Below are 26,777 nucleotides of genomic sequence, written 5' to 3' on the forward strand. Positions count from 1 at the left end.
TCGGTACCCGAATTCAACAGCTTTTTTTCTGGGTTTCCCACGGGAGTTGACCTTCAACATTTTAACACATGTTATTACACACCTTTACAAACATATTGGTGAAGAAATGTTTTGGTAACAATTTAGTTAACAGATTTTCATATGTTTCCCTTACTAAGTGCCAGGAAGCACTATCTCTCCACACTCAAGAATGAACTCTCAAACCTGTATCCTTCCTCCAAATCCTGGTGGCGTCCGGTCAAATCCATTTCTGGTGTTTGTTCCCCTCTCCATCCCCTCCCTTACCTCAAATGGCTACACAGTTGACACCGCACTTGACAAAGCCGAATGCCTCAACTCTGTGTTTGCCTCAAAATCTTGTCTCTCTCTCTGTTCCCACCTTACCCAGTCGAACCCAACTGCTCCTGGACACTGTGTCCTTCTCTCCTGACAAGGTGGAGGAGTTTTTGTCAAACCTCGACTCTGATTCTGCAACTGGACCAGACGGCATCAGCCCACTGGTCATAAATCCTGCTCTGCTGCTCTATCTCACCCTCTCTCTGTTCTTTTCACTCTCTCTTTTGCTCAAGGTCATCTGCCAGCATCCTGGACATCAGCAAACATTACCGCTTTACACAAAAAGGTGCAAAAACAGATCCTTGCAACTACAGACAAATCAGCCTGCTCCCAATTATCAGCAAAGTCATGGAATCCATCATTGCTTCGGATATCAAATCCTTCCTCTTCTCCAATGGCTTGATCTCCGATCATCAATTTGGATTCAGACCAGGTCATTCTACTCTGGACATGCTGCTTCTGCTGTCTCAACATTGGATGGAGGTCCTCAATGCCAAACAGGAAATCAGAGCTGTCTCCCTTGACATATCGCGTGCCTGCGATACGGTCTGGCACCCAGCTCTGCTCACCAAACTCTCCTCCGATGGTATCCATGGAAATCTCCATGCATGGCTTGCGGACTTCCTCTCTGGTCGTAGTCAACGTGTGGCCCTGAATGGATTTCTGTCATCTCCCCTTCCTGTTCAGGCTGGAGTTCCCCAAGGCAGTGTTCTGGGCCCTGTGCTTTTTCTGGTCTTTATCAATGATCTCTCCGACTCTCTGGAAAATCCTCTCTATCTCTTTGCTGATGACTCCACTCTCTGCCGCTCCATTCCTCTTCCCTCAGATCGGCAGTCTGCAGCCTCCTCTCTCTCTGAAGACCTGGCCAAAATCACAGACTGGTCAAACAAGTGGAACATGTCTTTCAATCCTGACAAATCTCACACTCTTACTATGTCTCTCCGAAAAGATCGACTGGACAACCCTCCCATCTACTTTCTCAACAATCCTCTCCAAGAAGTTCTCTCGCTCAAGCTTTTGGGTCTCACTATCCGCCATGATCTTTCTTGGGAAAACCACATATCCAAGCTGGCCTCCAAAGCCAGTCGCCGACTGGGCATCCTCCGTCGTGCGAAGTCCTTCCTAGGCACACCTGACCTCCTCACCACATACAAGGCTTTCATCTGCAGCTCAATGGAATACTGTTCTCCCCTATGGGCCGGTGCTGCAGTGCTCCTGCCTCACACCTAGCTCGGCTTCATGCTGTTGAAACAAAAGCTTTCAGAATCATTGGAATCTCCCGCGATGAAGCTATCTCCGAGGGCCTTTCACTCACTCACCAGGAAGTTAGGCAGGAAGGTAGGTGGTCTTTCTGTCTTCTACCGACTCCTCTCCGGCCTTGCTCCCCCAGCTCTCTCTGTGCTTTGTCCCCCAAATATTCCTACAGGTCGCACAAGATCTGCCAGCAACCCTCTGATGGTTAAACTGCCGAAATCCCGGCTCTCTGCTCACCTTCATTCTTTCATTCCTCTTTTCTCCCGCATCTGGAACAAACTCCCACACTCCCTTCAATCCCACTCCTCCCTCCAGGTCTTTAAAACAGCTGTTCACCACCATCTCTTATCTTCCCCCATCCAAAACCTTGATCTTTTCTACCCCCGTTAATTCACCCCAGATCCACCTTGTTTGAAATTCCAACTTCTTTCCTGGAAGTCCTGACAGTGTCCATATGTTTTATACCTCTCGCACACCCCCCCCCCCTTCCCATGCCTCCCCCCCCCCAAGCCCTCTCCCTCCCACAGATCTCTCGGTGTCCCTGCTCTTAAATGTTGTGTTTGTGTCCTTCCCCCTCTCTCCCCATCTTGTCCACCGCTCCCCATGTTATATGTTTTATGTGTCGGTTTGTCTTTCTGTGTGATTAATGTTCGCTCTTTCACGAGCCTCTTGTACACAAAAGCTTGTGTGCACATCGATGTACACATCTTGTACACAAAAAAAAAAAAAAAATTGGTGGAAGTATTGGTCAGAAGAAGAGTGTACATATGTTGTGTGCAGGAGATGAGATGGAAGGGAAGTGGTGTGAGAATGGTGAAGGGTAGGCAGGGACAGAAATACAAGTTTGTGTGGCAAGGGTGCCCGGAGGGCGTGAATGGTGTTGGTGTCCTGTTTTCTGAGGAGTTTGTAGACAGTGTGGTGAGTGTGACTGGAGTGAGTGATAGGTTGATGATGGTGAAAATGATGATTGGAAAGCTCTTGGTGAACGTCATCGCGGTATATGCTCCGCAGGTTGGTCGGAGCGATGAAGAGAAGGACAAGTTCTGGTGTGCAATAGAGAAGCTGATGGAAAACGTGAAAGATGAGGAAGTTGTTGTGGTAGGAGGAGACCTAAATGGACATGTGGGAAGGAGTATGGATGGTTTTGAGGGAGTTCATGGGGGTTACGGATATGGTGTGAGAAATGGAGAAGGTGAAAGGATTTTGGAGTTTGCTGATGGAGCTGATTTGTTGATTTGTAATACTCAGTTCCAGAAAGAGGATAATAAGCTTGTTACATACACGTCAGGTGGGTCGACGACAACCATTGACTACCTGATCGTGCATTGGCGGGATAGGGGGCACCTCCGGGACACAAAGGTGATCCCGGGGGAGGAGGCTGTTTCACAGCACCACTTGGTTGTCTGCGACATAAGGGTGAAAGGTGCGAGGAGAGCTCGGCGGGTGAAGTACCAACTGAGAATGAAGGTGTGGAGGTTGAAAGAGGTGACAGTAAGGGAGGCATTAAAAGAGAGGCTGAGTAGGGTCGAGGATGATGTGGTTGAGCTTGAACGTGGTTGGATGTCAATGAAAGATAGTCTGTTGGGAGCTGTTGGTGAGGTATGTGGATGGACAAAAGGATCACCGAGGCACTCGGAAACATGGTGGTGGGATGATGAATTTGGAAAGAGGATTGACGAGAAGAGGAAGAAGTTCAAGGAGTGGCAGAAGGTGAAGGGTACGGGAGCAGAAAAAGCAGAGCATGAAAGTTATAAGGCAGCCAAGAAGGCTGCAAAGAAAGAGGTAGCAAAGGCACAGTAGGCATTTAGGAAAATGTTCGGAGAACGCTTGGATTCGAAAGAGGGTCATAGAGCGGTATTCAGGATTGCAAAGCAGATAGCGAAAGAGAGGTGTGATGTGATGGGGGTGAGTTGCTTGAAGGATGAAGTGGGACAAATCATTGTGGACCCAGATGGGATTAAAGGAAGATGGAAAAGATATATGGAAATGCTGTTGAATACAGAGAATGAATGGGATGGCAATATAGAGAGTAACCCAGTTTTAGGACCGGCAGAGAAAATAACTGAGAAGGAAGTTGAAGAAGTGATAAAAGCAATGAAGAGTAGAAAAGCAGGAGGGCCGACGGGAGTTGTGGGAGATATGTTGAAGGCAGCAGGAAGTTGGGGTGTGAAGAGAATGACAGAGATCTGTAATCTGGTGGTGAAAGAAGGCCGCATTCCAGTGGATTGGGAACTGAGTACCCTAGTCCCTCTATACAAGGGGAAAGGTGACCCTCTGGAGTGTGGCTCGTACCGAGCGATAAAGTTATTGGAGCATGGAATAAAGGTATTGGAAAGGGTGTTGGAGAGGAGGATAAGGAAGAGGGTGAAGTTCGACGAAATGCAGTTTGGATTTATGCCAGGAAGAGGAACGACAGACGCCCTCTTTATTGTAAGGCAATTGCAGGAGAAATACATGGAGAAGAGGAAGAAGTTGATTCTTGGGTTTGTTGATCTGGAGAAAGCATTCGATATGGTTCCACGCAAAGTATTGACATGGGCATTGAGGAAGTTAGGAGTGGAGGAATGGTTGATCAGAGTAGTGATGGCAATGTACAAAAGAGCGCGCACAGCTGGAAGGACGAAGGACGGGAACAGTGGTGAGTTTGAGGTGAAGGTGGGAGTGCATTAGGGGGTCGGTACTAAGTCCACTACTATTTGTAGCTGTGATGGAGGTGCTGGCTCAGAACATAAAGGAGGGTTTACCGTGGGAGTTGTTGTATGCAGATGATCTGGTGTTGATTGCGGAAAGTATGGATGGACTGAAGGAAAAGATGAACAAGTGGAAGGAATGTATGGAGACCAGAGGTCTGAAGGTGAATATCGGAAAGACGAGGGTGATGGGAAGTGTTAAAGCATGTGGTGAGGTGGAAAGAACTGGGAAGTGGCCATGTGCTGTGTGCAGGAAGGGTGTCGGAGTGAACTCCATTCAATGTACAATGTGCGCTGAGTGGGTTCATCAAAAATGTAGTGGTCTGAAAGGGTCATTAACCAGTGTGGCAGCTTCATTCATATGCAAGGTGTGCACAGAGGGAGCTGCAGATGGAGGAAATGTTGAGTTGGATCTTGCAGATGGCGTGAAGCTGGAAGGTGTGAAAACATTTTGCTACCTCGGAGACATGCTGAATGGAGAAGGTGGATCAAAGTCGGCAACAGTTGCTGGAGTGAGATGTGCATGGAAGAAGTTTCGGGAACTGAGTGGCGTGCTGATGAGGAGGGGAGTGTCATTGAAGCTGAAGGGAAAGGTGTATGCTGCATGTGTGAGAAGTGTTATGATTTATGGGAGCGAGACATGGGTAATGAACGTAGAGCAGCAACGAAGGCTGGAACGGGTGGAAATGTGAATGATTCAGTGGATGTGCAGAGTATCGTTGAGAGAGAGGAAGACAAATGATGAATTGCGAAAGATGATGGGAATAGAGCCTGTGATTGATGCTGTGAAGAGGAACAAGTTGAGATGGCTTGGTCATGTGTTGAGGAAGGATGAAAGTGACTGGTTGAGAAGAGTGATTGAAATGAATGTAGAAGGAAGTAGAGGACGGGGAAGACCAAGAAAGACTTGGCTAAAGATGGTGGAAGAAGAAATGCGGGCAAGGGGGTTAACAAGGAGAGATGCAGAAAATAGGGCAAAATGGAGAAGATTGTCATGGGGACCGCAAGGCTAACCCCCGCTCTAGCAGGGAAAATGGCCTTAAAATGCATGTTGTTGTTTGTTGTTTTGTGTTCTTTGATTCTTGTCTTGCTTCTTGATGTTGAGGAGTTAAGACTGTTCTGAATGCAGATTTTGCAAGTCGTTTTGTGCAGTTCAGTTTTTTGCAGTCAAGTTCACTTCTTGGACATTTCTTTCTTTTGGTCGGAGTAATTGATTTTCCTGCAAAATAAAGAAGTGAGGAGGGTTGGGGTAAGGAGGGGTAGGGGAGAGTGAGTGTGGGGATGGTGAAGAGTGAGGAGGGTTGTAGCAAAAGAAAGAAAGAAAGAGAGAGAGAGAGAGGAGACAGAGAGGTGTGGGAGGAGAGTGCTGCACTTTATTAGGATGGGGGAGCGAGGAGTGGACATAGAGAGAGGTAATCGGAGTGGGAGTGAGAAAATTTGAAGGTTGGGGAGGGGGGGGGAGGAGGGGTGGAATTAGGCAAGATTGTTATGGTGTGCTTTCTGATTTTATGCTTAATGGCCACAAGAGCTTATACCAGAAGTTACCTGATGCTATGCTGTATATATGTGTGTAATGTGTATTTAACTTCCGGTATAAGCACTTGTTAGTGGACTGTTGTGAGTGAGGAAACATTAAACAGTGGCTTAACACTCAATGTGTTAACACGCTTAACACTTTTTTGTGTGATAAATGTTAGCTCTTTCACGAGCCTCGATCCTGTATACAAAAAAAATAAAATACTAGTAATGGCCTGATTATAGAAATCTTCTGACAACTAATTTACTGGTTGTGAACTTCAAGGAGTCATCATCTTTAAAACATTTATAATGTAGCTCAGACTTCAGATTACGGAATAAATAATCATCAGTAAGGGAACAAGTCCGGGTTTTTGGGTGGATGATTCAACTGTTTAAATCTACACTAGTGAATGACGGCCTGTGCTACTCTGGACTTTTGAACTGGTGCATTGTCATGAATCAGCAGAACACCACGCATCAACATTCGCCATCGTTATTCATGGATGGCTTCATGCAAGTCAACTATCATCAAATATCAGGCCATCAAATCAGCAGATCAGTGCATATCTAGTTTTGTGCAGCACATAATCAATCAGCAGGGTTCATTTTGAATCCAAGAAGCAGCTTGACATAATAGTGCTGGCTGAGGACTGGGTGTGGAACGTTTTCAGGAGTGGAGATACCTGGCACTTCCACTGCAAAGATTCAGTCTTGGTCTCAGTGTCTTTTGTGATTTCATGTCTCAATACCAGTAACCATACTTGACAAAACCTCGACTAGATCAGGCAATGAAAAGCTCCAGCAACTCTTTACTGGACTCCCATCTCTGGTGGTTTTGAGTCACCCATCTTGCAGAAACCTTTGACATCTTAGGGGAGAATTTTTTAATGCTTACGGCAGAAATGCCAAACTGATTTTGCAAGTTTTGAAACCTTGATTAGGTGATTAGACCTTATTATTCTTCCCACAGCAGAGATTTTTTTTCTGGACTGATCATATCCAAGGGTCTGCCAGACATGGAGTCATCTTTGATCAATTCTCTGTCATCTTTGAACATATTTTCCCATTGTTTCATTGTTCTATAATGATGGGCATCTTTCCCTAACACTGCAACATGGATTTGCTTTGCAAGTAATCTTTCCTTCCACGTAAACTTGATGGCCGCACACATTCAAAAGTCCATCATTCAATGAGTGTAAAGAAAAGAACAGCATTGCTAATCCACAGTTGGTAATATACAGTATATGAAAGTCGGCATGAATTACCAGTGTCTCTTTGGCTATCAATAACCCATGTAGATTGGGCAATTAATGCACACTAAGTATTTGCCATTTTCAAAAACATAAGTTCACGCTTCTGTGAATAATGAATCCACAAGAACCAGCATGCTTGATCCACACTACCTTCAGACAAATGCACATTCACAGAAAGGTGTTCAGAACTCTTTCACTGCATTAAATTATTTATAGAATAGATGTATGGCCTGAATCTAGCTTCAAGGCAGAGAAGTTGATCATGTCATCTGCGGCTTTTATTGCATGCCTGTGTCTTTGAAATTCCCGCAACAACTGTGTAATACACTGTGGTCATGCACTCTTATTGGGAGTGCAGTCATGGTTCATGCCTAGCTCTTCTTGGCAAGATGTGTGCACCTAAGGAATTTGAAATCGCAGTCAGCAAAAAAATATTAATCCAGGAAAGAAACTCTTGGGATTGGTTATTGCATGCTGATAATTTTGTCAGATTTGTCCAACTTTGTGTTGGTGTATATGTACATTGCCTTCAGAAGGTATTCACACCTATTGACTTTTTCACATTTTGTTGTGTTACAGCCTGAATTTAAAGTGGATTAAATTGAGATTTTTTTTGTCACTGATCAACACATAATATAATACCCCATAATGTCAAAGTGGAATTTTATTTTTAGAATTTTTTATTAAATAATTAAAAAGGTAAATACAGAAATATCTAATTTACATAAGTATTCAACCCCTTCAGCCAGTGCTTTGTAGCAGCGCCTTTGGCAGTGATTACAGTTTTGAGTCTTCTTGGGTATGTCTGTATAAGCTTTACAGGTCTGGATTTGGGAAGTTTCTCCCAATTCTTCCTTGCAGATTTGCTCAAGCTCTGTCAAGTTGGATGGAGAGCGTCGGTGAACAGCAATATTCAAGTCTACCACAGATTCTCAATGGGATTTAAGTCTGGGCTTTGGCTGGACCACTTAAGGACTTTCACGTTGTTGTTCTGAAGTCATTCCAGTGTTACTTTGGTTTTATGCTTGGAGTCATTGTCCGGTTGGAACGTAAATCTTCACCGCAGTCTATGGTGTTTGCATTCTGAAGCTGGTTCTCCTCAAGGATTTGCCTGTATTTGGCTCCATTTATTGTTCCCTCTATCCTGACAAGTCTCCGAGTCCTTGCCCTGAAAAGTATCTCCATAGCATGATGCCGCCACCACCATGCTTCACGGTAGGGATGGTATTACATGGGTGATGAGCTGTACTCGGTTTATGCCAGATGTAGCGCTTTGCATTCAGGCCAAAGAGTTCAAATTTCACCTCATCAGACCACAGAATGTTTTTCCTCCTGCCCTCAGAATCTTTCATGTGCCTTTTTGCAAACTCCAGGCATGCTCTCATGTGCCTTTTTCCAAGGAGTGGCTACCATTTGTCCTCTCTCCCTTGAAACTTTGATTTGTGAAGTGCTGTACAGAGACTGTTGTTCTTCCGGCAGGTTCTCCCATCTCAGCCAAGGAACTGTGTAGTTCGGTCAGAGTGGTCATTGGGTTTGTGGTCACCTCACTGACCAAGGACAGCCTTGCCCGGTTGCTCAGTTTGGTCAGACGACCAGCTTTAGGAAGAGTCTGAGTTGTTCTATATTATTTCCATTTCCTAATGGTGACTGTCACTGTGCTCTTGGCAACTTTCAACACTCTATAAATTGTTTTATACCCTTCTCCAGATCTATACCTGCTGACACTTCTACCTCGGAGTTATACGGACAGTTCCTTGGACTTCATGGTGGAGTTTCTGCCCTGACATGCACTGTCAACTGTGGGACTTTGTATAGAAAGTTGTGTTTCTTTCTAAATCATGCCCAATCAAGTGAATTCCAATCAAGTTGTAGAGACATCTTCAGGATGATCAAAGGAAATTGGATGCACCTGAGCTCAATTTGGAGCGTCGTAGCAAAGGGGCTTGAATACTTATTGACTCGAGATATTTCTGTATTTCATTTTTAATTATTTTGTGAAAAATTCTTTTCTTTTTTTTCCACTTTGACACAACCAATCTCAGTTTAATCAATTTTAAATTCAGGCTGTAACACAACAAAATGTTTAAAAAAAAGTCAAGGGATGTGAATACTTTCTGAAGGCACTGTATCAGCTGTCCACAGTTGGCTCTCAACCACAAACATTCATGACCTGTTGTGAGCACCTGATGTAGGTCCAGATGTATTGGCAAACCTTGACAAATGAGCCTTGGTTTTGTGAGATTGATAAAAGAATGTGAATTTGTGTCTGAAATACATTCAGCAATACCCTTGGTGTTTCAAGCTTTTTCTAAAGCAATGGATTAAGTGGACTAATCTCTATTTGCCATAAACCTGCCGACAGCATAGAACACTTTGAGAACAGAGAAAACATCACGTCACAATATGGGAGTAGTTGTTGCATGGATTTGAAGCAATGCTGAAGGCAGTTTTATGATTACATCTTTTCATCCTCAGGTATTCACGATTCAACATGGTTAGGTTTCCTTTCTTTTCTGTATTACCATTTAAAGTGCAATCCTTATCCTGGTTGGGAACAGAACAACAACTCGTACAATTCACTTCCCCTCTTCCTCCCCACCCCCCTTTTTAACCTGTTGTCCCACTTTCTCCTCATCCCTTCTATCCCTAGTGGTGACATGTGCAGACCCAGGGCAGTTGAAAAATTCCCGACGATACTCAAAGCAAAGCAGCAAGTCCTTCTCTTTTGGCTTCTCTATGTTCTACCAGTGCAAGTCTGGGTATCAGCTTCTCGGTTCATCCACTCTCACGTGTCTCGCGACTGGCCTGTGGGATTTTGCATTACCCGAGTGCACTGGTACGTATTTTCCCTTAAATCCCAACATTCATTTTAATTCCCTTACTGGTTGTGCGAGCTCAATGAATTTGGAAATATTCCAGTGCTTGATGGTTAAGCTTATTATGATTTCTAGGTGCTGCTCATCCTTAAATAATTCATATCCAATCTTCACTAATAGTAGTGGTAGATAAAATATGATGCCCAATTGGCTAAGTCCACAGGCTGGAAGCTTTATTGTACTTTTTTGTCCAGTCTGTATTTCTCACGGACTCTGTATTACATTCCCGGTGATCCCTACTGAGTGTAATTATAATGGTGTCTTACCAGGGGCTTGCATTAAAGTTTTATAGGTTAAATCATGACTTTTTAATTAAGTTTTGTTGTTGTTAAAGCAAGGGAGTTTATTTATTTGTTCTTTATTTATTTATTATTTCTATTATTCTTTATTATTTATTTATTATTTCATAATAATAATAATTTTTAACGAGAAAGCATCTTAAAATGCAAATGCTATTCACGTCTGCTTTGTACTCAAACTAAACGATGAAAACAACAGCTACAAAAAAAAAAAAAACTTGCTGGGTTTTGGTATGTTTTGTTTTCATTGTAGACCTACTTCCTGCAAGAAGAAGTTGTTTCTTGGGTTTGTTGATTTGGGGAAAGCATTCGATAGGGTTCCACGTGAAGTAGTGACATGGGCATTGAGGAAGTTAGGAGTGGAGGAATGGTTGATCAGAGTAGTGATGACAATGTACAAAAGAGCGCGCACAGCTGTAAGGACGAAGGACGGGAACAGTGGTGAGTTTGAGGTGAAGGTGGGAGTGCATCAGGGGTCGGTACTAAGTCCACTACTATTTGTAGCTGTGATGGAGGTGATGGCTCGGAACGTAAAGGAGGGTTTACCGTGGGAGTTGTTGTATGCAGATGATCTGGTGTTGATTGCAGAAAGTATGGATGGACTGAAGGAGAAGATGAACAAGTGGAAGGAATGTATGGAGACAAAATGTCTGAAGGTGAATATCGGAAAAACGAAGGTGATGGCAAGTGGTAAAGCATGTGGTGAGGTGGAAAGAACTGGGAAGTGGCCGTGTGCTGTGTGCAGGAAGGGTGTCGGAGTGAATTCCATTCAATGTACAATGTGCGCTGAGTGGGTTCATCAAAAATGTAGTGGATTGAGAGGGTCATTAACCAGTGTGGCAGCTACATTCAAGTGTAAGGTGTGCACAGAGGGAGCTGCAGATGGAGGAAATGTTGAGTTGAATCTTGGAGACGGCGTGAAGCTGGAAGGTGTGAAAACATTTTGTTACCTAGGAGACATGCTGAATGGAGAAGGTGGATCAGACTCGGCAACGGTTGCTGGAGTGAGATGTGCATGGAAGAAGTTTCGGGAACTGAGTGGCGTGCTGACGAGGAGGGGAGTGTCGTTGAAGCTGAAGGGAAAGGTGTATGCTGCATGTGTGAGGAGTGTTATGATTTATGGGAGCGAGACATGGGTAATGAACGTAGAGCAGCAACGAAGGCTGGAAAGGGTGGAAATGCGAATGGTTCGGTGGATGTGCGGAGTATCGTTGAGAGAGAGGAAGACATATGATGAATTGCGAAAGACGATGGGAATAGAGCCTGTAATGGATGCTGTGAAGAGAAACAGGTTGAGATGGTTTGGTCATGTGTTGAGGAAGGATGAAAGTGACTGGTTGAGAAGAGTGATGGAAATTCATGTATAAGGAAGTAGAGGACGGGGAAGACCGAGAAAGACTTGGCTAAAGATGGTCGAAGAAGAAATACAGGCAAGGGGGTTAACAAGGGGAGATGCAGAAAATAGGGCAAAATGGAGAAGATTGTCATGGGGACCGCAAGGCTAACCCCCGCTCTTACAGGGAAAATGGCCTTAAAATGCCTGTTGTTGTTGTTGTTGTTGTAGACCTACATAAGTTTCTGTGTTCCTTCTTCCCCTTTTTGTCTTTTGAGCGAAGGTTTGTTCCACATAGTCATTCGCGCCTTGTTGAGTCCACACCACTCCATATTTATTATAATAAGCATTTTGAATACATGGAACGTCTTCCTGCCTTTTGCCTTCACATGTGCGACCCACCACCAGTTTTGGTTATGAATTGGTCGATCCTTGGGAGATAGTAAATTGTAATAGTGATTCTGAATGCAGCAAAGTGAATTCAACATCAATTGCGGAAGGAAGCCTTTGGACCTTCGGTTCACAGTTCCTGTGTTAGCCGGGCTCCTGGCGGGACGCATTCGAGCCTGTAGACTGAACATCCAATTTTGAAGGCCTTTGGGAAATGTGAGATGTATTCAGAAACTGTGGTACATTGTGCTAGTTGGCTGGGCTGAATCATATCTCAGTGGACTTTATCACCTTATTACAAATGGGCTTTCTTTTTCTCTACAGCCCTGAACTGCGGTCATCCTGGAATTCCTCCTGACGGCACTCTCAGTGGAGAAAACTTCACCTTTGGGGCCTCCGTGACTTATGCTTGCAGGGATGACCGCAAGCTTGTTGGAAGCACCCGCCGGCATTGTCAAGCCAATGGAGTTTGGACACGAAGTCTTCCACACTGTTCTGGTAACAGGGATAGCATGCATGGCTTGAGGAGACGATTGTAACTTTGATAATGACTGTGTTGGGTTGGGAAGCTGAGATAAATAGAAACCCAAGGGTTCATGTTGGTTTCTTTCCTGCTCTTGTTCATTAATAATCTGGATTTTATTTTTTAAAAGCCAAATTCCAAACGTGAAATTCAAAAATTGATTGCCATGATCTATCATCATTATCATTTTAGGGAAAGCTCAATATCTCATCGAGCAAAATCTGTAAAATGTGTAATTCTTTTTCTGTTTTATTTTTCTACTGCATTGTCGAACTAGGGGTGAATAACACATTGGTGCAATCTCCCTGTTTTAATCCTTTAAGATTTTCTGCAGTCTTTATGACATAATTCAAACTCAGATTAATGCTTGACATCATTTTTCTTTCTTCTTTTGACTTTGAATTAGATGAGGCGTTTTAATTGGTTAATTGTTCATCATTTGCAAAGATTTTACCCCCGCTCTAGCAGGGAAAATGGCCTTAAAATGCATGTTGTTGTTGTTGTGTATTTGCAAAGATGTTATCCATTATGAAGAGAAAATGATGATGCTTGATGGCTAGGGTACAAGAGGATGTTTTCTGTCCCTCTCATTTGTACTCAGTAATAGTTGGTGAAGATAATATCTCCAAAAAAATTAATATACTGTTTTTGCGAAAGCACTTGTTCAGTATTGTGCCCAAGTATGTGCTGTGGAGAACCGGACCACTTTTCAAAACGGATACATGTGTCAAGCATGGAGTATATCATCTCAAGGATGGGGACGGATTAGCCGATCGAGCTTTACACTCCGAGGCGGACAACTCAACTATTGTGGAGTTAACATGCGTCGGGGAATGAGGCAACGAAAGGTAACGAAGCTCTTACCTTCACGGACCCCACTGGACGTCTTTGAACCTGGAAAATCAACTCAATATCTGGCACGGAATTATAATACAAAAATACCGGCTTTATTGAAAGAAATGCCAGTAACAAAAGAATGCACGATAAAACTAATATCCTAAATGGAGCGCCCCACACAGACTCGTATACAACACAAGGGGATGATAAAAGAATGAAAGTAAAAATGTAGTGTACTCGGCTTCGAGCGGCTCTTGAATCCCGTCGGGAATCGTCACAGCCCCCGCGTCCTTGCGTGGGAAAACATGCCTTCATGCGCAGGAAAACAGGCCTTCGCCCGCCTTTTGTTCACTCCAGCCGCACTCGTCCTCGCCGTCTGCTTTACACAGCACCGACGTCTCTCTGGTTTATTCGGCACGGCCGTCGGCCGTCACGAAGCTACGAGCCAAGCGCGCCAGAGTCCATGAGTCCACCACCTCTCCTCACGACCGTCGAAACCCAAAGCCAGGGACATAACATGCTGACTCCAATGTCCCTGGCGCAAGAGGAGTAAATGTCCACATCTGCTCGCCACCAAAGCCAAGAGGACCCAAGAGAGATAATGAATCTAACAGTTTTTTTTTTTTTTTTTTTTTTTTTGTATAAAAGATCGAGGCTCGTGAAAGAGCGAACATTTATCACACAGAAAGACAAACCGACAAACCGACACATAACCGACAAACCGACACATAGAACAAATAACATCGGGAGCGGTAGACAAGATGGGGAGAGAGGGGGAAGGACACAAACACAACACAACACAACACAACACAACATTTTAGAGCAGGAACCGAGAGACATGGAGACATCGAGAGATCTGTGGGAGGGAGAGGGCTTTGGGGGGGAGGCATGGGAAAGGGGGTGGGAGAGGCATAAAACATATGGACACTGCCAGGACTACCAGGAAAGAAGTTGGAATTACAAACAAGGTGGATCTGGGGTGAATTAGTGGGGGTAGAAAAGATCAAGGTTTTGGATGGGGGAAGATAAGAGATGGTGGTGAACAGCTGTTTTAAAGACCTGGAGGGAGGAGTGGGATTGAAGGGAGTGTGGGAGTTTGTTCCAGAGGCGGGAGAAAAGAGGAATGAAGGAGTGAAGGTGAGCAGAGAGCCGAGATTTCGGCAGTTTAACCATCAGAGGCTTGCTGGCAGATCTTGTGCGACCTGTAGGAATATTTGGGGGACAGAGCACAGAGAGAGCTGGGGGAGCAAGGCCGGAGAGGAGTCGGTAGAAGACGGAAAGACCACCAACCTGCCTGCGGTGAGTGAGTGAGAGGCCCTTGGAGTTAGCTTCATCACGGGAGATTCCAATGATTCTGAATGCTTTGCTTTCAACAGCGTGAAGACGAGCTAGGTGTGAGGCAGGAGCACCAGCCCAGAGGGGAGAGCAGTATTCCATTGAGCTGCGGATGAAAGCCCTGTACGTGGTGAGGAGCTCAGGTGTGCCAAGGAAGGACTTCGCACGACGGAGGATGCCCAGTCGGCGACTGGCTTTGCAGGCCAGCTTGGAAATGTGGTTTTCCAAAGAAAGATCATGGCAGATAGTGAGACCCAAAAGCTGCAGCGACAGAACTTCTTGGAGAGGATTGTTGAGAAAGTAGATGGGAATAGTTCTTTTTCAATGTCCCTCGCGCAAGAAGCGATAATGAATGCCACGGCTCATGATGAAATCCCCACGCAAGAGCGTATAAACTGTGTCTGCTCATAATGACTGTATGCAAGAGAGTACAATATGTGACTATTCCCTCTCAATGTCCCTTGTGCAAGAGCCAAAATGTCCACATCTGCTCGCCACCAAAGCCAGGACCCAAGGGGACAAAATGTCGGGACTCAAGTCTTTTATTCTCAAGGCTCTGACATCATCCGACGACCCCCGTGCTCCTATCAACGGGTCCCTTTCATCGCTCGACAATACCGGAACAATCACTGCTCTTTGGGGCGTGGCCTCACGGTCACTTGCCGGCCTTTGTGATGGCTCAGCTGGTAGAACCAGCGGTAGTTTTCAATAGCTTGCTTCCAGTTGTTTTATGCAGTGTTTATTCTAGGTGTAGAGTGCATGGCGGGTGTGGTGTGTGTCATAAGGAACAAGGGGAAAAGTACAGAGGCAATTACATACAGGGGATTAATTAGCCTTAATCCCCAACTAATTAACATAACCCCACTCCTCATCATGGTGACAAAGATACACTCGTACACGACATCCGGTCTAAACGGTTCCCTACTTATGGTAAATGGGGTTCTTCTTCTTCATCACAGTCTATACAATTCAGTGAACAAGTAAAATAAGTAAAAATAAGTAACATAAGTAAAAACAAGTAAATAAAACAAAACAACAAACATTCTGTAAAATTCCATAAACAAGTCTACCTATACAGTACACTGTGGCGGGCACAAGGGGCAATAATTCCGCGCACCAGTGGGTGGCGCGAGCATCCAGGCAGGGAACTAAAATGCATGCCCCGCCTTTCGACCGATCAGCCATGCCCGGGGGCAAGGCGTGGCCTCGGGACATATATGCGGGCTCTAAGCTCGAGCCCGCCCAGTGCTGAAGTGCGAGCTCTGAATAAAGACTCTTGTTGTATCAACGCGTTGTGGCCTACCTCTCTGGCAATCGAGTCGTGTGTGCACAGCACCACACTGGTGACCCCGATTGGTTCAGCCGTTGCTGACCCCCGAACGCGCCATGGCTACCAACGTCGTCGCAATCAACCTCCCGGAGTTTTGGGAAGCGCAAGCCGACGTTTGGTTTGTGCAGGCCGAAGCTCAATTTCAGCTCTGGGGCATCACAGCGGACGAGACCCGGTACTACCACGTGGTCGCCGCCCTCGGGCCCGGCACTGCCGCCCGAGTCATGTCCATCCTTCGGCGCCCGCTGGGTGACCACAGGTACGAGGCGCTCAAACGTCTCCTCCTCGCCACATTCGGGCTCACAGAGGTCGAACGTGCCGACCGCCTCCTGGACCTTCCCGCCCTCGGCGACACACGACCATCCGTCCGGATGGATTTCATGCTGTCGCTGCTGGGAGACCGGCGCCCGGATTTCTTATTCCGAGCACTCTTCCTATGCCAGCTACCTGTACAGGTGCGCCTCGCGCTGGCCGGTTCCAAAATAACGGAACCCCGCGCCCTGGCTGGAGAGGCCGAGAAGTATTTCGCGGCCTGCGACACGCGGTCGGTGTACGGTGCTGCCGTAGTGGCTCCCGGTGCGGAGGCTCCAGCGCCCCCTGCTTCCCTCATGGCCACTGCTACGCCCCGCCCACTACCGCCGCCGCCACCACAACCGCCGCCGGCACGGCCGCCGCGGGGGCCACCGCAGCAAGCCTGGTGCTACTACCATGCCAGGTTCGGCCCCAAGGCTAAAACGTGCTGCCCGCCGTATGCTTTTGATGGGTCGGGCCGGCGCTCACTTGCGGCCATGAGCGTCGGCCATTCTGGCAGCCTCCTGTGCATCACGGACACCTTGTCCGGGCGCCGTCTTCTTTGCTACACGGGAGTGCAGGTAAGCGTCCTCCCTGCCTCCACGTCCAAAAAGCAAGCCGCAGGCCGGGGCCCCGCTTTGCTTGCCGCCAACGGTACACCCATCCGCACATTCGGGAAGCGTTGCCTCTCACTGCGGTTCGGAGGGCAGCGCTTTCAATGGTCGTTCGTTACGGCCAGCGTGCCAATGGCCCTGCTCGGCGCGGAATTCCTATGTGCGCATGGGCTGTTGGTCGAAGTTAAGCGCAGACGTATCGTCCAGGCCGAAACCTTCAGCTCGCTCGCTTGTTCGCTGAGCGGCTCGCTGAGCGGCTCACCGTGCGGCTTGCCAAGCAGCTTGCTGAAAGGTTCCCTCCCGGCGAGGTTAGTCTGCACGCTTCCGGCAGCGGACGAGTTTACCCGCCTCCTCGCCAGTTTCCCGGCCCTCACGCGGCCCACCTTCTCAGCGGTGGCCGTCAAACACGGGGTGGAGCACCATATCCCCACGGTCGGGCTGCTGGTCTATGCCCGGGCACGCCGACTCGACCCCACGAAGCTCGCCGTGGCGAAAGCGGAGTTCGCCACGCTGGAACGGCTGGGGATCGTACGGCGCTCCAACAGCACTTGGGCTTCTCCTCTGCACATTGTGCCGAAGCCCGGCGGAGGATGGCGGCCGTGCGGTGACTACCGCCGGCTCAATGATGCCACCACCCCCGACCGCTACCCGGTCCCGCATATCCAGGACTTTTCCGCCCGGTTGGCGAACACGACCGTGTTCTCCAAGGTGGACCTGATCCGGGGCTACCACCAGGTCCCCGTCCAACCGGACGATGTCCCAAAGATAGCCGTCATCACCCCTTTCGGCCTCTTTGAGTTCCTACGAATGCCTTTTGGGTTGAAGAATGCGGTCCAGGCGTTCCAACGGCTCATGGACAGCGTCTTGCGCAACTTACCTTTCATCTATGTCTACCTGGACGACATCCTAGTCGCGAGCGCGTCCGGGAGGAGCACCTGCTCCACCTCCGCACGCTTTTCGAATGCCTGGGCCAGCATGGCCTGATCATCAACCCCGCAAAGTGCCGTTTCGGCATCGCCGCCATCGACTTCTTGGGGCACCGCATCACCAGGCATGGGGCCATCCCTTTACCGGCCAAGCTGGAGGCGGTCAGGGATTTCCCATGCCCCCGCACGATCAAGGGGCTCCAGGAGTTCCTGGGCATGGTAAATTTTTACCACCGCTTCGTGCCCCATGTCGCCCAGCTCCTCCGCCCCCTGCACGAGGCCCTCCGGGGCAAGCCGGGCAAAGGTGACATTGCCTGGTCGGAGCCGATGGCCGCGGCATTTGCGGGCGCAAAGCTGGCCCTGGCCAACGCCACCATGCTGGCGCACCCGGCGCCCGATGCACCGATCGCCCTCACCACCGACGCGTCGGACTACGCGGTGGGCGCGGTGCACGAGCAGTGGGTGAGTGGTGCTTGGCAGCCGCTGGCATTTTTTAGCCGGCAGCTTCGCCCACATGAACGCCGCTATAGCACCTTCGACCGCGAGCTGCTCGGGCTCCACCTGGCAGTCCGACACTTCCGCCATCTGCTCGAGGGCCACCCGTTCACGGCTTTCGTCAACCCCAAGCCCCTTGTGTTCGCGATGGCCAAGGTCACTGACCCATGGTCGGCACGGCAGCAGCGTCAACTCTCTGCCGTGTCCGAGTACATGACGGACATCCGTCACGTCGCGGGTAAAGACAACCCGGTGGCGGATTGCCTTTCCCGGTCCGTCGCGCACGCGGTCCACCTCGGGATCGACTATGCCCGGATGGCGGAGAACCAGACCGTCGACCCCGGCGTCCAGGCCTTGCGGACCGCCGTCACGGGCCTCCGCGTCACCGAGGTGCCGTTCGACGTCGCGGGTGCGGCCCTCCTGTGCGACGTCTCCCTCGGCCGGCCTCACCCCATCGTGCCCGCTGGCTGGCAGCACACGGTTTTTGACGCCATCCACGGCCTGTCCCACCCGGGCACGAAGGCCTCCCAGAAGCTCGTCGTGGCGAAGTTCGTCTGGCATGGCCTCAGGAAGGACGTCCACGACTGGGCCAGGACGTGCCTCGTGTACCAGCGCGCAAAGGTCCACCACCACACCCAGGCCCCGTTGGCCCCGTTTACGGTGCCCGAGCGTCGGTTCGACCATGTCCACGTCGACTTGGTGGGACCTCTGCCCCCCTCGCAGGGGTTCACCCACCTCCTCACCATGGTGGACCGCACCACACGGTGGCCGGAGGCCGTGCCATTGGCGGCGACGTCTGCGGCTGATGTGGCGCAAGCCTTCATCGCCACTTGGGTTGCCCGGTTCGGTGCCCCCTCGGACATCTCGTCCGACCGCGGCCCCCAGTTCACCTCGGAGCTCTGGGGCACGGTGGCGCAAGGGCTCGGCGTCCAACTGCACCGCACCACGGCCTACCACCCCCAGGCCAATGGCCTGTGCGAGCGCTTTCATCGCTCGATGAAGGCCGCGCTCCGGGCCAGCCTCCGCGACGGCAGCCAGCCTCCCCTGGGTCCTGCTGGGCCTCAGGACGGCACCCAAGGACAACCTGCACGTGTTCTCGGCGGAGCTGGTCTTCGGGCAACCACTGCGGGTACCGGGCAAATTTATCCCCGACTCCACGGCTCCTTGGTCCGCGGCGCAACAGCGCTCCACCCTGCAGGAGACAGCCCGGAAGTTCGCCCCAGTGCCGACGGCACACCACGGTTGCCCGTCCTCCCACATCGCCCCGGAGCTTCGCACGGCGGAGTACGTCTTCGTCCGGCACGACGCCCACCGGGCACCGATACGGCCCCCGTACGACGGGCCCTTCCGCGTGCTGGAGACCAGGGACAAATATTTCACCGTCGACATCGGCGGTGCCCCGGATCGTATCTCAGTGGACCGCCTCAAGCCGGTCCACCTCGATCTGGACCACCCCCCGCAAGCAGCTCTGCCTCCGCGTCGAGGCTGCCCCCCGGCGGTCAGACCCCCGGCACCCACCAGCCCCGCCGTCCCGCTACCCCCCAGCCCTGCACGCATCGCCAGGGTGCGTTTCGGCCGGGTCATCCAGCTTCCCCGCAAGCTCACCCTTCAGGTGCGCAGGAATTCTGGGGGGGCGCGTGTGGCGGGCACAAGGGGCAATAATTCCGCACACCAGTGGGTGGCGCGAGCGTCCAGGTGGGGAACTAAAATGCATGCCCCGCCTTTCGACCGATTGGCCACGCCCGGGGGCAAGGCGTGGCCTCGGGACATATATGCGGGCTCTAAGGTCGAGCCCGCCCAGTGCTGAAGTGCGAGCTCTGAATAAAGACTCTTGTTGTATCAACGCGTTGTGGCCTACCTCTCTGGCAATCGAGTCGTGTGTGCACAGCACCACAACACTACCTATACAATTCTACCTGGACTAAGGTATTGCATTGCCTACCCCCCACAAACGTAACAATATACTGTACTAAGAATATAGCTGAGTGGTATGTGCACTCCTCTGAGCACTCTAGCCAATATCTGAGGGAGCATCATTGAGCAATCTCGACTCGGCTGTAAACAATCTTCCCGAAGTTTCACGAGCAATACATCATCATTGTGTGTGCCGTCCCTCAGATAGACGTTAAAGTGGCCATCCCGTATGCGGGCATTAGTGTGGGGACATTAAAGATCCCATGGTGTCCTTCATGAAGAGGCAGGTTCTCACCAGCACCATGGCTGAATTACAAAATTTTGCCTGTAATGCAGGTAGTAAGCAGTCTGGTCTTCTTGGACAGTCTTTGGCGCTGTGCTTCTGCTTCCTATCTTAGAGTGTGTTTGCTCTGTGGAGAACAGCTCCTGCAGCATAAACAATTTGACGAGGTAGTTCGCATGTCACATGTAAATGGCCGCCTTTGCTTACAAATAACCAACACACATATCTATCTATAATTCCAGTAATCTCTGTGTGTGTGTATGTGTGTATGTGTGTTTGTCTGTGACCGCTGTTTCTCGACAACCACGGGTCCGATATACTTGAAACTTGCCAGGTATATTGCTGGGGACCTGAGGATGTGCCTTTTCAAGGTTTCATATTAATCGGACAAGTAGTTACCGAGCTATGGCGATTTCTTTACCAAACTCCGCAAGCCGTTCGCTTTGGACCAAACCATTTCATGTAAATAGAGGGGGGGGATTGTCACCGTACTCGCAAGCCGTTCGCTTTGGACCAAACCATTTCATGTAAATAGAGGGGGGGGGGGGGATTGTCACCGTACTCGCAAGCCATTCGCTTTGGCTTTGCGAATGGACCAAACCATTTCATGTAAATAGAGGGGGGGGGGGGGGGGATATAATTTTAGATATATATATAGTACGGGCATGCCCTAGTACTATAAATATACACAATACCTGAGTATACATAAAGAAACGAAATTCAAAACAAGTAGAGCTACATTCAAAGTACACCACCCCCATGCCAAATAAATAACTAACATATACCCCAGCACGTGACAGTGACATTGCTGGGGCACCTTCGACGACCAGAGATGCCGCTGTGCAGCACATAGAGACGGTATTGGAAAGGAGAGGTGTACAATAATTGTTTGATTAATTGCGTAATTAAAATAAATAACTAATAATCATAAAATAATTTCTTAATCAATTGGCTAATACCATACATAAGCCACCACTGTTTTGTCTGAATCTGTAACTTTTTTAAAATTAATTAGGGAAGTAATTACTGGTAATTCAAAAATTTAATAAATATTTGATTCATCAATAAATCAAAAATACCCTCCACAGCCAAATAATTTGGTCACCTTTATGTCCAAATATCAACTTCCTAACTCAAAAGGTGCCTGAGATATTGCCCAGACGAGAAAGGAACTAAAAAAGGAATTAATAAATCGATAATAATTCAGTAATTGAGCAATTAAATGATTAATGAAAAAAGTATTGTTTTGCCAAAGCAATTGTTCGCTATTGTACCCAAATTTCAGCTTCCTAGCTCAAAGGATGGCTGAGGTGTCGCCCGGACAAACTAACAAACAAGAGAAGGCATCAGGCTGTAGCCAAAAACAGGTATGACGAAAATCGTCACTGCCACCTTGACCTTTGACCTATATAGTCAAAAAACGTTGACAGCCTCACTTGGCCTTCGGAATCCTCTGGTAAAGTTTGACGAATATATCTGAAAGTGCTCACGAGTTATAGCACTCACAAACAAACATGCAAGCAAGCAAGCTAACAAACACACAAACAAACGGGACAGACCGACATGTGACGAAAATGGAAAATAACAATAACATAACAAACAAGAAAACAAACGTGTAAACTGAGTACGCCATTTCAGCGCACGTTAATGCCGGTCTATTGTCTAAGTACTGCTAAATGGAAGGGTTTTGAAAGTGCCAATAAGGCGATTTGTGTTCTTGTGCTCAAGTGTACAATTCAATTGAAATAATATAAGTTTAAAGGCTGTAGATAAAAAAACTTTTTTCAGAAGATTACCACCATTGATGCATCGTCTTTTATACCACCTTATTTAACACCTTAAGTTAGTTATTTGTGCCTGTTTGTGTCCTTTTTGACGTACCTAAAAAAAGTAAGTTTCCTGTGTGGAATGATTCTCAATTTGTGTGACTGCCAGACAGACAGGAGACTCCTCTCTGTACATACACACTTGTGGCGAGATTCCGTACAATTTACCAAATTCAGAGCACAAAGTACTGCCGAGAGGCATGTTTGTGTTCTCATGTTCTTATTCATGTTCTACAGTGTTCAAAATATTTAATCAAACTGAAAATAAATTGCTCCTCGATCATAAACTGACGTTTGCAGACAAACAAACAAACAGACTGACCGACAGGCAGACAAAGTGAACCAATTGCTTAACCCCGTTTTTCGCTTAATGCACGTGGGTTAAAATATATGCAAGTTTGAACAAAAAGTATCTGCAAGGCTTGACAACTAGCTCGTATGTTATTCTTGAAGTTGGCAGAGAAAGATCCAGGTCTGTTTGTTCTTGCAGTCTTTCTTGTATCTGATTCTTGCATTACACCACATTGCAATGCATTGACACACGGCATGCCAGGCAAGGGATAATATAATGGGACCCATGGTGCCCTATATATCATTATACTCATTGCCTTTCACCCCAAATATCACTAGATCAAAGTACATTTTCAACAGCGACCTCCGGCAGCAGGTGGGGTGGCCAATTATGCATCCTCTGAGCCTTCAGCCCACTTTGCATGTGCTTGTCATTCCTCTCACATAACTGCTTTTGGTTTCAGAAATTGCACTATGGGCGTAGTGAATGAAGTAGTAGCCTAAAAAGAAAACTGTTAATATAGAAGTGTGTGTTCATTTTTATCTCTACATGTGAGTTTCAGAAGGTGGAATGGAGCCTTCTCAGGTCTCAAAGTATCCATTTTTGTGGAAGTATATATACATATGTACAGTATATTTCCATATGTATGTATATATATATATATATATATATATATATATATATATATATATATATATATATATATATATATATATATACACATATATATATATATATAGTGTCCCATAAGTCTGGAATCATCGGACAAAAGAAGTGATTCATCATTTTTTTTTTTCATCTTTTTTTTCATTCATGATGTTCCAGACTTATGGGACAGATTCAGACTTATGGCACACCCTGTAGAATTCCGAAAAAATAAAGAAAATAATGAATCACTTATTTTGCCCTATGATTCCAGACACCCAGTGTGTGTGTGTGTATGTATATACAGACTTGGCATTTAATATGGAATATATTTTTTCCTTGACTTGGGTTTACTTTCTTAATTCAGTATATCAATCTGGTGAGTTTCTTTTACACTTTGGTGATTTATTTGTTAAAAGAACCATGTCACTGATTGTCTGTCGCAGCAAGAAGTCAACAACAGGATTATATCACAGGTGGCGTGGCAAAATGTACGGACAGGTGCATTTGATGATTGGCTTCACAGTCGGGTATACAAGGGTTGTTGCGTTCTGTATTAGTGGAAAACAACTGCTGCACGTCCCCAAAAGTTATTGCCGCTTCCTCTGGAGATGGTCCGTCAACTCGACAATGCTGTTTGTCATGGAGTGGTGGCTTTACGAAATTACGGCATGAAACAGCGTGCTGTTGCTCGGCAGTATGGCATCACTCAAGGTCAGGTGTCAAAGATGCTGAAACGAAATGCTCAGAGGGGTGTCCCTACTCCAATACCGAGGCCAGGACGTCCCCGCAGAACCACAAGGAGGGATGATCGCCAGCTGCACCGGTTACTCCGCAATGGCCGTACCAAGTCAGCTAATCGGCTTAGGGCTGAGTGGCAGCAACTGACAAATGTGCCTGTATCCAGAAGGCTAGTCAACCAATGACTGGTTCAAGCAGGCTATCGTGCCAGGCATCCCCTGAGAAAGCCATGCCTGACCAGACAACACCGCTAGCGCCGATTGCAGTGGGCCAGAGAGCACCGTCAATGGCAGCCAGGACATTGGAATCACGTGACCTTCAGTGACAAGTCTAGATTTCTGGTCTATCGTCAAGATGGCCGCGTCCGAGTGTGCAGACAAGTGCATGAAGCCTACAACAAAGATTGTATAGTGCCAAGAGTCCAAGCTGGAGGTGGTGGGGTGACCGTTTGGGCTGCTTTTCATGCAGGGGGCAAAACTGACCTGGTTGTTCTGAATGGAAACCTGAATCAGTTCAAGTACAGGGCCATTCTGGAAGAAACATTGCTTCCATTTGCTCATGCAGCCTTTCGAGGAAACTTTGTCTTCCAAGATGACAATGCACGGCCTCATCGTGCTTGCATTATCCAACACTTTCTTGCTGACCATGGTGTAGAGCATATGGAGTGGCCTGCCATGTCCCCGGATATGAATCCGATAGAGAACTAGTGGGCAGAATTAACGCGTCAAATCGACCACTTGGACCAGCAGCCAACCTCTGTGCGTGAATTGCAGCAGGCTATTGTCACTGCATGCCAAGCGATTGCTGTCCAAACCTTGGCAAATCTCGTGAACAGCATGCCTCAACGTGTACGTGCTCTCCTGAATGCTCGTGGGGGTTACACGAAGTACTGAACTGTAATTTTACTGTCCGTAATCCCAGTCGTAATTTAACTTTTGTTTTTGTTAAAAAAAATTTTGGCTAATGTGTAAAATAAAGAGATACTTCTGGAAAACGTACAGAAGTTTAACACAGTACTGTCCATGAATTGAGTTCGATATCAGTTTACATCACTTTCAAGGATCAATTTATTTGTTTCAAAATGTCAAATGTGGTTTTTGTTTCTTTTAAAGGTCACATTAACAAAATCTAGAATAATTTCAACATAATTCCAATGAACTTTTGGTTCTAAGACATCTTGAAAAGTAAGTTCACCCCCACAAAAAAAATATTCCATATTAAATTCCAAGTCTGTATATATATATATATATATATATATATATATATATATATATATATATATATATATATATATATATATATATATATATATATATATATATATATATACATATATATATATATATATATATATATATATATATATATATATATATATATATATATATATATATATATAATGTCCTTCGAAAAGTATTTACACCCCTTGACCTTTTCACATTTTGTTGTGTTGCAGCCTGAATTTAATATGGATTAAATTGAGATTTTTTTTTGTGACTGATCTACACATAATGTCCCATAATGTCAAAGTGGAATATTTTGATATTTTTCTTTTTACAAAATAATTAAATATGAAAAGCTGAAAACTGAAAAGCCCTTTGCTATGACACTCCAAATTTAGCTGAGGTGCATCCAATTACCTTTGATCATCCTTGAGTTGTCAATCCCTGGTGTTGGGCTAGCGGCTAGGGTGCCGGCTTAGGATCCTAGGATCCTGGGTTCGAATCCCGGTCGATCGCTGAATTAACGCCAGGGGGGTTGACTCAGCCTGTCATCCTTTCGAGGTCGGCAAATTGAGTACCAGTTCACTGGTAATTCCCTGTTTGTCGTTAAAGGCGGCAAAAAGGGTTGGCGTCAGGAAGGGCATCCGGCCGTAAAACATTGCTTCAAAAAGGGGACCAAAAAACAACAACAACCACGGTTCCCGAAAAAGGCCAACCCCCGCTTGTGGGGCATAATGGCCTCTAAAGGTGGTTTTTATCCTTGAGATGTCTCAACAACTTGATTGGCCTGTGGCCAATTCAATTGATTGGACATGATTTAGAAAGAAACACACCTTTCTATATCGATGTAAGGTCCCACAGTTTACAGTGCATGTCAGAACAGAAACTCTACCATGAAGTCCAAGGAACTGTACATAGAACTCCGAGATAGAATTGTGAGGTGGCTTAGATCTGGAGAAGGAGATCGGAAGATCTGAAGAAAGATCTGAAGAAGTTTAAAAACAGATCCTTGCAACTACAGACCAATCAGCCTGTTCCCAATAAATCAGCAAGGTCATGGAATTGATCATCGCTTCTGACATCAAATGCTTCCTATTCTCCAATGGCTTAATCTCGGATCATCAATTTGGATTCAGACCAGGTCATTCTCCTCTGGACATGCTGCTTCTGCTGTCTCAACAATGGATGGAGGTCCTCAATGCCAAACAGGAAATCAGAGCTGTCTCCCTTGACATATCTCGTGCCTTCAATACAGTCTAGCACCCCACTCTGCTCACCAAACTCTCCTCGTATGGTACCCATTGAAACCACGCATGGCTTGCAGACTTCCTTTCTGTTCGCAGTCAACGTGTGGCCCTCAATGGAATTCTCTCTTCTCCCTTTCCTGTTCAGGATGGAGTTCCTCAAGGCAGTGTTCTGGGTCTTGTGCTTTTTCTGCTATCTCCTTGTGCTTTTTTCTTTCATTCATTAATGCTCTCTCCGACTCTTTGGAAAATTCTCTCTATCTCTTTGATGATGACTCCACTCTCTGCTGCTCCATATGTCAACCCTCA

At 47.1% G+C, this 26,777-nt stretch overlaps 1 protein-coding gene across 1 annotated transcript in view; it reads left to right on the plus strand.

The window, feature by feature from the left end:
• The window catches only part of LOC137422386 (CUB and sushi domain-containing protein 3), a 1,172,941-nt gene that overhangs the window by 1,043,290 nt on the left and 102,874 nt on the right, over positions 1 to 26,777 (plus strand). The window contains 2 exon segments of the mRNA XM_078772588.1: positions 9,702 to 9,887; positions 12,274 to 12,447. Coding sequence (XP_078628714.1) covers positions 9,702 to 9,887; positions 12,274 to 12,447 — 360 coding nt within the window.

Source organism: Myxine glutinosa, chromosome 2 (genome assembly GCF_964187855.1).
Source record: "Myxine glutinosa chromosome 2, kmMyxGlut1.1, whole genome shotgun sequence".
NCBI lineage: Eukaryota > Metazoa > Chordata > Myxini > Myxiniformes > Myxinidae > Myxine > Myxine glutinosa.